Source organism: Sinocyclocheilus anshuiensis, unplaced genomic scaffold (genome assembly GCF_001515605.1).
Source record: "Sinocyclocheilus anshuiensis isolate Anshui unplaced genomic scaffold, SAMN03320099.WGS_v1.1 scaffold879, whole genome shotgun sequence".
Lineage (NCBI taxonomy): Eukaryota > Metazoa > Chordata > Actinopteri > Cypriniformes > Cyprinidae > Sinocyclocheilus > Sinocyclocheilus anshuiensis.
The window spans coordinates 30,892-43,926 of record NW_015546063.1 but is presented as its reverse complement, the minus strand read 5'-3'; the positions used below and the strand labels follow the sequence as shown (position 1 = coordinate 43,926).

The 13,035-nt window shown below is 37.3% G+C and overlaps 1 protein-coding gene across 3 annotated transcripts in view; it reads right to left on the bottom strand.

Annotated features, from left to right (window-relative positions):
• Window positions 1–5,495: 5,495 nt before the first annotated feature.
• LOC107699575 (sarcolemmal membrane-associated protein-like) overlaps window positions 5,496–13,035 on the bottom strand; it is a 9,728-nt gene continuing 2,188 nt past the window's right edge. For 2 of the 3 annotated variants that reach the window (XM_016500876.1, XM_016500877.1), the window contains exons 3-10: window positions 11,867–11,992; window positions 11,151–11,225; window positions 10,756–11,061; window positions 9,612–9,807; window positions 8,351–8,510; window positions 7,679–7,813; window positions 6,759–6,846; window positions 6,257–6,332 (exon numbers count right to left, since the gene is read on the bottom strand). In XM_016500876.1, the coding sequence (XP_016356362.1) occupies window positions 6,763–6,846; window positions 7,679–7,813; window positions 8,351–8,510; window positions 9,612–9,807; window positions 10,756–11,061; window positions 11,151–11,225; window positions 11,867–11,992 (1,082 nt within the window). In that variant the 3' untranslated portion in view covers window positions 6,257–6,332; window positions 6,759–6,762. Of the gene's footprint in view, window positions 6,333–6,758; window positions 6,847–7,678; window positions 7,814–8,350; window positions 8,511–9,611; window positions 9,808–10,755; window positions 11,062–11,150; window positions 11,226–11,866; window positions 11,993–13,035 lie in introns of all 3 variants that reach the window. The other variant, XM_016500878.1, reaches the window with a different exon arrangement.

Sequence of the window (13,035 nt, the reverse complement as noted above, 5' to 3'; positions counted from 1 at the left end):
GGGATTTCAATAAGCATAGTTTCAATTCCCTCTTGACAGAGGGAATGCCAGTACAAATAGAGTAATAAACATCCTATTACATTCCTGTGAGCTCTGGCTGCAGCATTAAGCAGCAGTACATCATCACCAGACAGGTTTAAAGCCACCGCGAAATGAAATGGATTTTCAATAAGGCAACAGATGCTGGAACATTAATGAAACAAGATGCAAACCAAATTGGGGAAAATGAGTTTTCTTTAACTTCATTAGACCATGTAAATTAAATGCATCAGAATGTGCATTAGTTGTTGTTGTTGTACATCACATTCTTATAGCTTCACATAATCCACTATGTACTCCAAAGATCATATTTACCACTATTTTTTTAAAGATATGTCGCAGGTGCTGCTGATATTGAGACCAACAACAGCACAACTGCAGGTGTGATATTCCTATTTTAACAACAACAGTTCAATTAATAAGAAGATAATATTGAGAAACTTACATTTTAGACAATATTTCTAGATACTTCCAAACAAAGCTAAAGCAGAATTTATTCCCATTCAAACCAAGAACAATAACTATTGCAATTAGGGTTGCAAAGGGGCGGAAATTTCTAGTGAATTTCCGAAAACTTAAAAAAAAAAAATTCCAAAATTCCTGCAATATGCAAATTTTCCTCCCCTTTGCAACCCTAACTGCAGTAACTATGTTAGCATCCACACAAATGGACTAATGTTCTGTTCATTATAAGTGCTGCAGTTTTGTCGTCTGCTACTTTAAATGCTTGAGGTCTTTAAAGTCAGGTGGATTTTGATTGGCTGTCAATGTTTTTTTATTCATTAACTAAAAAAAAATCTTTCTGACAACAAAATTGAAAAATTGACAACAAAATTCTCATAGAATTAGAAAGATGATCAAAATGTTTCAGTTATAGTTTATATCATGCTTGGTGTGAATCGGTTTGAACACTATACGTCTGAGCAAAACAAATTAGTGGCGTTTTGTTCTTGACTGAATCAGGGTTTTAGAATGAATCCATTAAATGTATACTTTAATGATTCACTCATAACAACAAAGCCCATTTTTATCACCTTCTGGCGTATCAATGTAACCTGCAGAAAGTGTTCTCATCAACAAATGTTTGATTATCATCATGATGCATCTCTTCCCTCTTTCCTTTTCATTATTAGTGACAAAATCAAAAGACTAAACTGCAGGGGCTTATAATGGGCCTGACCTTTCTTTGGCTTGAGTGGAGCTCCAGGTTTGAGTCTGGCTTTGGGGAAAAGTGAGAGGCATGTCATCACTGACTGCTCATCCACAGCTGAATCAAGAATCTCCTCTGGGGCTATGAGCTTGATAAATGTAATTATAAAAAATACAGAGGGCCTTGCCATCCTGCCAGTCCTGGCTGAAATTAGTGATCGGCAGTTCAGGGACTTTGTTTTGGATCAATCCCAGAAGCCTCATCTCTGGAGTCAGTTTGGAGACAGAATCGTTTGCCTCATCCTCCCACACCGGGGTGGAGATGGGAGTAATGCTGTATCAGGGTCCACACTAGACCCAGAATCAGCTTCAAGTTCCCGTCCACTATGGCCTTACTGTCTGTATGGAGACAGTGAAGGTGTGTCTATTTGTTCTTTGAATTTGGAGACCATCTCTTGGTAACATAAATTAAGGTCGTTTTTTTTTTTTTAATACACCAAATGTTTTTTGTCATTTTAGCTATTATATCCAAACAAGAGAGTTCAGCCGGGAACACTGTTCTGGTCCAGGAAACAGCTAATCGAAGTGCCGTCCCCAAATTTGACACTAGGACGCTTTGACCCAAAGCCTGCCCTCCCTAATTAGAGAAAAAAACTACAGGAATTTATATGAAAAACATGTGGGATCAGCAATTCATTTCATTATCTGTGAAGACTAAGCTCAACATCTGATAATGTCTTTCTGAAGAAATGCTATTGCTTTTCAGACAACAGCCACAATTTACGTAATGATTTTGCAGCTGACCTTCTTTAAGAGACAAATAAAACTTAGTTATACATGTACATGATACAATGAAGACGCTAATGACCAGTGTTATTTTAGTATTTTTTATATACTGTAGAGTTAATATTTTGAATTAGCTTTTATTTTTATATTTTAAGTTTTCATTTTCGTTTATCATTTTGTCAAAAAATGTTTTTTAAATATTTTGCTTTATTTTTATTTCAGTTTTATTTTCAGTAATTTTGGTACTTTAACTTCAACTTATTTTATTTCAGTCAGTTGCCAAGCAAACATTTATAATTTTTGAGGTTTTCTATCTAATATTGATATTTTATTTCAGATTAATTTCAATTAACGAAAAATTTTAATAATTTGTTAACAATAACAACCCTGCCAATAACAATTGTCAACAGAAATTCAACAATTTTAAGTGAATGTTTTTTTGTAAAACATTAATGTAACCAAGTCTGATGTTCAATATATGGCGTAATAGCCGCAGTTGCTGTCAGCCAGAAACATTGTTAACAGCATACAGACAATTATACTTACTATTTTGTCTTATTAGTACAATTAGAGGTGAATTATGGCTTGTTCATTCTAATTACATACCTTTTAATTTAAGGGGAGTATAAACACAGACTAATTTTAAAGTTAGCCCTGTTTATTTGTGCAGTAGCTGCTCTGACATACATTACTCAATATACAGGTGCATCTCAAATTAGAATGTCGTGGAAAAGTTCATTTATTTCAGTAATTCAACTCAAATTGTGAAACTCGTGTATTAAATAAATTCAATGCACACAGACTGAAGTAGTTTAAGTCTTTGGTTCTTTTAATTGTGATGATTTTGGCTCACATTTAACAAAAACCCACCAATTCACTATCTCAACAAATTAGAATATGGTGACATGCCAATCAGCTAATCAACTCAAAACACCTGCAAAGGAGAATCTATGGGGTATTGTCAAGAGGAAAATGAGAAACAAGAGACCAAAAGATGCAGATGAGCTGAAGGCCACTGTCAAGGAAACCTGGGCTTCCATACCACCTCAGCAGTGCCACAAACTGATCACCTCCATGCCACGCCGAATTGAGGCAGTAATTAAAGCAAAAGGAGCCCCTACCAAGTATTGAGTACATGTACAGTAAATGAACATATTTCCAGAAGGCCAACAATTCACTAAAAATGTTTTTTTTATTGGTCTTATGAAGTATTCTAATTTGTTGAAATAGTGAATTGGTGGGTTTTTGTTAAATGTGAGCCAAAATTAAAAGAACCAAACACTTACACTACTTCAGTCTGTGTGCATTGAATTTATTTAATACACGAGTTTCACAATTTGAGTTGAATTACTGAAATAAATGAACTTTTCCACGACATTCTAATTTATTGAGATGCACCTGTATTTACTAAATTAAAAAAAGAATGGCACAGTGTTTATGGTGCTACTGCTTACAAAAAAACAAAAATTAAACTTTGAAAACATTTATGACTTTCACTATTCTCGCCAACTCATCTATTCTTCTCCTGATTTATTTGGTCCTGCACTGTACAAATTTTTGTCCGCTGACTTTAAATCAACAGATCGCTTCATTGTGAACTTTAAAAACATTCAGAAACTAGAGCTTTAAAATGTTGTTCATATGGGTTTAAAATGACTTGAGAAAACAACTAATAGATTGTTGTGAACACCTTTTGAAATAATTCAGGCAGGTTGTAACTCGCCTATAGACACCAACTTCACTTTTTCATGATCCAAAAACTCCAGAAACATTATCTAGCTTGAGCGGTCTGAAGGTGGGTCGCGTGTGGTACTTTCTAAACATCCACTTATGGCTCAGGATCTCCAGCAGCGAGATAAGGATGAGGCCATCACTCAGATTGAACTTAAGATCGCTGATCTGCAGCTCCACAGACTTCAGGTGTTCGTTGCATCAGCACGTGAAGGTGTTCTTCTGTATCTTCTTCCATGGTGCATCATCTGCCAGGTTGATTGCAGCTGCAGTAACACGATCTCTAAAGTCACCCATGGTTCTCTCTGATCAGTGTGGAGTCCAAAACCTTTTATAGAACTGCAGTATAAGAGCTGTGAAGCATGAAGCTTTCATGTAGCTTCGCTGGTGGTGGGAGTGCCCTACACTCCCCAATCCTGGCCCATAATTATGATCATACAGCGCCTCTGAGAGCGGTTTTTACTCTGACATGAACGGTGTCATCATGCCGCAACCCCACATCATGCAAAGGAATAATAAAAACAGATTCTAGTTACATCAGTGCTTGAAGAATGTATTTACTAGAAAGACAGGGTCAGAAACGGGATCCTCAGGCCTGGGGAATTCAGCTAATTCCCACCTGCAGCCAGATGAAGGTCTGACATCACTGTTGCTGATAACCTTATCGCTGGTGACGTTACTCGTCATTTACTCCAGAATAAACTGAGCATATTATTGCCAGAGCTCTTTTGATCGGGGCACGTCCTCCTATTTCCCATGCGGTGTCGAGGAGGGATGACTCATTGGGGCGGACTGCATTACACCATGGAAGTGTTTGCCTTTGGCTGCAGGTTTATGACAAACTTGGTTATGGAGCCATCGATTTTGCAGGGGTGCATTTATGTGCCCAGAATTTGTTTTAATTAGTGTATACTGTAAATCGTAATACTTTACAAGGTTATTAGGGCTTGGTATTGATTGATTGGATTCAGATTCACAAGTTCAGATTAATTTCGGTTACACATGTCCACTTTGCTCTCATAGTCTCACAATAAGAAATATAAGGCAGTATTGCATTAAAAGAACTGCCTTAGATATTCATTTCTGGAATCAGACAACACTGGTCACTTTATGTTTTTTATTCACTAAAAAGAACGGTTCATAAGAGTCATTTGTTGTAAGAATAAAGGCTAACACTAGTCACACTCAGTGCTGCCAAGTCTGTGGTTTTCCTGCGGGTTGTTTTTTTTTAGCCAGTGGTTTAAAGTGATCTCTCTATCTCGCTATTTCGAAGGAGGGACCCCCCACGGAGGGGAAAACCGCATTAAAAACGTGATTGGGCTAGTTCTCAATAGCAATTGGGCTGGTTTTGTTTCTCAGGCTGGCAACCCTGGGCACACTATGTTTTTGATTCACTGAAAAGAACTGACACATAAGAGACATCTGTTTGTGAATCAAACTACAGTGGTCAAATTGCATATTGCAAGGCCAAATGAAGAAAAAGATATTTCTTGCTACAAAAAGGCCATGTACCATGAAATAACAGCAACAAATAATGTCTGTTACTGCATTACATGTAACTCAGCATCACAAAATATAATAGCTATTTCTGCGGTAATATGAACTAACATGAATTAACAATAAACACCAGTATATTTATAAATAAAATTAACCTACATTAGCATTTTACAGCATTTGTTATTTAATTGTATAAAATGGTAACAAATTGACCCTATTCTAAAGTTATCGAGATACAATTCAGCTGATATGCATAAATAAATGTATAAAAATTAAACAGGGACTTAATAGGGTTGAACTTCACTCTTGCTTATTTATTGCAATTATCATGTTTGTTAGATCAGGTAGGTTTTCCTTAAATCTCTGTACAAGTAATAAACATGATCAATCATAAACACTCTATTATAGGTCTCTTTCGGACATATTAGCACTCTAATGTCCTAGGTAAACAGTGATTATCATTATCATCATCATCATCATTAATATGTCAAATCCTTATCACAATAAAGTACAGTGCATAGACTAATCACTAATGGCTTCGTATAAGGTGCAAAGACACATACACATTACTAGCAGATTTAGGCCTTTAAGCCGCAAAACATACGATCAAGTTAAAACTTAATGAACTTCGATGGTTATTACAGTGGGCTTTGCAGTTCTGAATCGGTTCTCATGGAAGTGTTCGTTTAAGGAGGTATAAACATTTGTTTATCTAAGGTTATGTTAAATAAGGCAATTCACTAAGTGTTTGTTTGGCAAAGCAACAGTGTTCAATAAAATACCTGTTATTAGTCAGATACTTCAAAATGCAATGCATACAGAATCTCAATTTAAAAAAAAATCTATTACATATGGTGCAAATGAGAGAATGTTGTGACACATTATTATTCTAAGGCCTTTAATACTTGAGTAAGAAGTTGCATTTAAACACTCGTTACTCAAACTAACACCACACAGACTACAAGGATATAAATGTCAACAAGTCTGAGAAACATATACTTGGTATGCATGTCATGGTGCGTGTGTTTGTTACTGGTTCATCACGTTGTTCATTTTGAGGTCTTTGAAAGCAAATACCCCGTCACGGCAATGGTCACAGCAGCGACGGGCATCCACCTGATCCATTTTCCCTGCAAGAACAAACATACAGATCACATCATCTGTAGTACCGCATCACCTATCCGAACATGTTTACAATCAGGGATGCACATGAGCTGAGACGGGGACACAAAAGCCACAAGGACATGATGCGGAGAAACTGAGGTCAGGACACACAAGACGAGGACAGCAGAAGACGTACGGTGGAGGAAAAAGACAGCCAGGATGCCTCAGAGCTACGCTGGAAAACTACAACCTACAAAATGCAGTTGATTCATTAGAAACACTTGTTAGTGTGCATCTTATAATACAAAGCGGACCTGTAGTAGGAAAACAGAAGCATTTTGTGGACAGTATTTGGTAGCTTAAGCTGAGAAAATTGTTTAGTGGTCATGCATAGCCCTGAGGATGATAGATGCTTAAGCAGAGGAATGAGACGGGACAGGAGCACTGTGTACCTTTCTACCACAATGGGCCCAAGCACCAAAACAGCAAAGCCAGGACAAGGCCGATGGCTACGGCTAGGATGGGCTGCAATAAAGACAGCTAAAGGAGGGAAGGGAGGGATATTACTGAATGATTGGCTTGTGTTTATGTGCGCTATTACTGGACTGGTGAATTTAACTGTCATCAAGATAAGGAAATCAAAAGGTGAAGTGTGCAATTGTTTCATAGTTAAACCTTTTCCAGTTTAATGTGCAGAGACAATGCAGATGTTTGATTAAACGTGACATGTCAAGTTTGGGCTCAACTGATGCTTAGTTTGGAATTGTTTGTAGTTTTTATTATATTGTTTGATTTTGATTGTTTGAATTTAATTAGAATAAAAACATTACAAGGATCTCAAAGAATCTCAAGTGAGTTGCCTGAGTAAATAAAAAATAAAATAAAATAAAATAAAATACAATAAAATAAAATAAAAGGTTGTTTCCCTGCCTACAAGCTCCAGCACCCCTGTGACCATATACATAGGACAAGCAGTTTGGAGAATGGATGCAAAATAAAAATAAATCTTCATTTTTGTTTTGGTGACAGTAATATTCCACATGTATTTTATGTTGTCACATGGAATTGTTGTGGGGATTTATTTACTCTTTATGTCAATTTTTATAGAAGTATTTGGGGAAACCTGTTTGGAAACAGTCTGCAAATCAGTTTGGTGTCGTTGTTGGCCACAGAAATTACACACTTCACCTTTAGGCTATACAAAATTTTTAAACAAACTGTAAGACGTGCATGTCAAACAAATGATGCTATGTTTTTCAGCGTTGATTTCAAGGTCAAAAAACAACGTAATATATGCTCTTTCCTCTTGAACTGTCCCTATTGTCAGTGCCCCTGTTGTTGAACATCAGCATTACGTGGATTGAACACTCACATGGTTTTCTTTGTCCTGCAGAAGACTCAGGCGCTCTTTGCTCTGCTGTAGCTCCAGACTGAAGGAGCGTTTCTCCTCCTCTGCATTCTCATACTTCTCCCTGAGGCCTGACAGCTCTGCCTGGATCTCCTCATACTGAGAGCGAAAAAGAGAACGAGAGAGTAGGAATCTTTCACAAGGAGCAATCAGCCTAGTCAATAACAAACTCACACACACACACACACACACACACACACACACACACACACAGTACATGGCAATGGTACTACTTCTGGAAGCACTCCATGTGCATTAGAGAAAGATCTTGTAACAAATACTTTATTCAGGGTCGAAGGTGTATGCAGTGAGTAGAGGAGAAAAGTAAAGGATGGAAGAGGCAACATGAAGCCTTTTTAGATGGTCGATGTGCCCGTTTACTTCACTTTTTGTTTTACAATGGATTTGCCATAGTCTTCTCTCATCGTGTGGTTATATACTAAACTGTCAGATATTTAATGAACACACCAATTATTCTAAAAAAGATAGACATGGAATAGGAAAGCTTAATTAATAGTGACACACTCTGTGTGTCCAGGGGCCAGGTCTTTTTTTCGGAGCAGAGCTCTTTTGTGACGTGCCTGCTAATGAGTCTCAGCTCTACATTCTTTCTTTCTCAACTACGATGGGAATAACCTCTTTCTGCAGTTCTTTGATCCTGCTATTGCTTTGCTCCAGCTGGCTGGTGGCTCTCAGGTGTTCCTCCTGCAGGACACTCAGCTGTTTTTCCAGGTCTACCTGCGTCTTCTCCAGGGTCTTGACCATGTTGCTCAGGCTTGTGTTCTGTTTCTTGGAGCTGTGGGCAGAATGCAGGTTCAGATTCCAGAGAAATTACATCGTCATTACATCAAAAGTCTGTAAAAAGAGCTTTTCTCCTATTTAAAGGTGAAGTGTAGGGCTGGGTATTGATACATTTCATGATTTGATTAAATTCTTCATATGTTTTGATTCCGTTCTTGATTTGGTTCAAGTCGAGTCCAAATTCAATTGCTATTTATTTTTAGATGTAATAATCAACAGTCAAATAAAAACTAGATTTCATACAAACATTTAAATTGCACATAAGGCAGTTTTTATATCAACTTTTTAATGATATGACTGTTTCTACTCCAATTTGTTAAAATACAAACATTTAAACAGTGGCTTTTTTTTCCATGACAGATTTATCCAAACACAAATTGCTAAAGTGATTTATGACTACATTAAAGAGCATCAAAACAACATGTTTAATTATTGTGGTACAACTGACAGAATTTAAGAGCTGAACTTTGTTTTATATTAAAACTAAAGTGCAAAGCTTATTGAGATTGGATAGGAGGCAGCTTAAACTAAAAGGCTGAATGGTTAATCAAAATGAGAACCCAGCCATAGTGAAGTGTAATTTTTTTCCAAGTTTAAAAACTTTCTCCTATCCCATTTTAATATCTGATGAGAAGTAAGCCTATACAAATAATTCAACCAAAAATGAATATTCTGACATTCTTCACTCATCCTCAACCTGTATGTTATTTTTTCCCATGCAAAAAAAAGAGCATTTTTCATGTTTCAAAAAAAAAAAAAAAAAAGCCATGGGGTTAATGACTTCAACCATGCCGTTATTTTTGTAGTGCAACCCTAAGACATGTCACACAACAACCTGAGGGTGAGTAAATAGACAGAATTATAATTTTTGGGTGAACTATCCCTTTAATTTCCCTAAGAAGTTTAAACATTGTGGCTCTACAAAAATGTGTGTCTTTGAACATGTCTAACATGGCAACACTGAATCAACTAACACTCACTGAGTTTAGAGTGGGAATCTGTTTGAACAGTCGATTTTAAAACAGTTTGCAATTACATGTGGTGCTTTCAGTGGCATGGAAATGACACACTGTATATGATACCGCATAGGACAGACCTGTCCAGCTCTTTCTCCAGCTGCTGCTGTTTCTTCAGCAGCTGTTCTTTCTCTGAGCGCAGGGTGCTGCTCTCACTCTGCAGGCTGATCTTCTCTTTCTGCTGTTTATCAGCCAGCTGCTCTCTCTCTGACCTCAGAGACGCACACTCCCTCCTCAGACTCTCACAGTCCTTCTGCAGCCGCTCCAGCTCGCTTGCTGCATCACACACACAATTAAAAACATACCCAAAGACATGCACACAAACGCACAGACACAGATACACACACACACTGACTCACAACGCTACTCTGTTACATAACGGTGGAAGTGATGTGAGAAATGCGAGTCATCTTCTGAATATCTGTCAGATTACAGCAAACACTGCTGTGACTGTCGTTGGATGAACCTAGGGCTTGATTTGTAACCTCCACCAACACATTATATCGTTCATCATTCTGAGAAGGGAGGACAAATTCCCCAAAAAGATTATGAATGTGCAGAAGACATAAAAGAACCTTCATTTAACTGGTACAAAATACAGACATTTTGCCTGATAAGGCTATAGTTATGTGTTTTTTATTAATTATTTCTTTTTTTGTTTCTTTTTTTTTTGTTTGTTTCAGTTAAATCTTTTTTTTTCTGATTAATCTTTATCCTGGTAAAATTAATACTTTCAACATTATGATAATAATTCAAACATTATTGGGTAATCATCATTATTATTATTATTAAAAGCTCAAATTTGATTTGTTAATGCCAAGTTGACAATTCATATTTAGTATTTTAATGGAGGTCTTATTTTTAATTTGGAAAGTATAGTTGTTATTATTATTATTAATATTATTATCAAAAGCTCAGAAAACTGATTTGTTAATGCTAATTTGAAAACTTTTTTTTAATGTATGGTTATATTATTATTATTATGATTATGATGAATAAGATGATGGTGATGGTGATGATGATGATTATTAATCATTATTAAATCGAATATTCATATTAATGTGGAAGCGTAAATATAGATGAATTTGCATTTAGGTTTAGCACAATACATGGATGAGAAATGCTGATGTTCTCACATGATTTCATGATTTAAGATGTAGCCTTAAAATACTACAGGCCAATCTAGTCATCTGTGAGGATAGTGGTCTGTGGGGTTGTGGGTACCTTGCTGTTTGGCAGCTCTGTCTCTCTGCTGGTTCTGCTGCTGGTGACTAGCCTGTACACTGTCAAGCTCACGCTCGTACTTGTTTGCAGCCAACTGCCATTTCTCCAGCTCAGAAGTTAGCGTTGCTAGGTTCCCCTTCAGCGTGTTGACCTCATGCTCTCGCTCAGCTGCCGTTTTCTCCATAGTGCGGCGCAACACCTGCACGTCCTCCTCAGCTGCGTGCGCTTCCTGACGCAAGCTGAAGATTGCGCTGTCCTTCTGATCCCTGAGATTCTCCATATTTTCCTGCAGCTTCTGGAGCTGAGCTGAATGCACATGTAGACACATAAAGACCATTTGGTATAATACATTGTTTAGTAAATATAACAAGATAGACACACCCTCCTTGACTTACTCTGTAAGACCTTTATCTGTTTTGCTGACTCCTCCGCCTGCTGCTTATTGCCTCTTTTCTCCTCCTCCAACAGACCTGTAATACACAGCACAAGTCATTAGGGGGACCTGTTGAGCATGACTGCCATTCCAAATAAATGTAAAATGTTCACAAGCTTATATAAATATCCATAATAATTAATAATTCCAAATAATATTAATAATAATTATTATTAATATTTAATTGTTAATATGAAATCTTTATAATTTTTTAATAGCGATTATTATAAACAAATAAAATAATACATTTTATATAAATAAAAATATATACAGCATAGTTAGGCAAAGGTGAGCACTGATCTAGAATCAGTATTTGTTGCTCATATTTAAATTCTAATTCATATTCAAATGAGAGTAATTTTTGTGCACTTAGGGCAACTGTATGCAAGTTGTTGTTTTGTTTTTACCCTGAAACACCCTGAAGTTTCAAAATCATTCTGATGGCTCACTTCTAATAAGGCGAATGGCTTGTTTCTTTCCCACGCTCCCCCTTAAACGTCTGTTCTGATAGTACGTAAGTTTAGTGAAAGGGCGGATTGCTTTACGGCAGCAATAAATGCACGAGTACAGCTATCCACTGTAATTCAACAGTGATATGTTTACAACAGTGAATTCCACTCTTCAAAGTCACAAAAATACACACAACTACATAGCGTTGCTTTAAAGGCCCTCTTTTACCTTGAAGTTCAATACACTTGTGTTTGCCCGAATTGGCCTGTTCATTGGCCTCCTGCAGTTCCTGGTTCAACCGCTGGATGACCTTCTCATACTCACTGGCCTCCACAGTGCTCCTGCTCAGCTCATCTGGAGAAATTATTACACATCCACTGCTGATGACATCTAATGGGAACTATTACATGCATAATTAGACACTATTATGGGGCTCTGCTGTCAGAGAATCACTCTTTCATCAACAGTTAATGGGTGATCTGTGTCTTTATCTCTGTATCAGCATCAATAAGTTGCATTTCAACTTTGCCGGATTGTTCTGCCCTTTGACAAAGTGCAAACCCTGTCTCCAAAGGTTAATTAAGTCAGAATGAATCGCATGGTAATTTCCCTGGAGGTCAGAAAATGGGCCTATTCCATGAATTAATAACTTGACTCAGAATAGATCTATCCTAAAAGCATAATGTCATCAGTAGGATTTAAACTGGGATCTGCAAGAAGGATAAGCTGGGGTTTTAATAAAGCTGCCATTTGACTGAAAAGTTTTAAAGAGGTCCTATTATGCTCTTTTACAATGTCTTGAATTTGTTTTGGGGGTGTACTAGAACATGCTCTCATGCTTGGTGGTTCAAAAAACTATAATTTTTTACATCATTTACATTATTACAATACCTTTCTCCCCATCCTGGCACAAACGGCTCGATTAGTTCCGGGTTTGATGAAGGCCCGCCTTCCGAAAAACGAAATGTAATGTGATTGGCTAGCTGTCCCAGTGCGTTGTGATTGGCGAACAGCTTAGACGGTGTTTCAGTACTGCCCCGCCCCTTGCCAAAGCAGCAAGTTTCCATCTGCTCCGGTTTAGTTATTATATTTAGTCAATATTACCATATCAATTTGAGCCGGATTCAGACCCAGAGAATATTGAACAAGAGGATCGCGCAGAACCTTTGCACGTACGGATATTGCAAGACATATTAGAGTGGTAACTAGGGATGCACCGAATGTTCGGCAACCGAAATTATTCGGCTGAACACCGAAAGAGCTTTTTTTTTTGTTGCTATTTTCAGCCGAATCATTTCGGTTGCCGAACATTCGGTGCATCCCTAGTTACCACTCTAATAAATTATGCTGCGCTTTATGCATTTGCCCACTGTCATATTCATGTCATTTTCACTGTG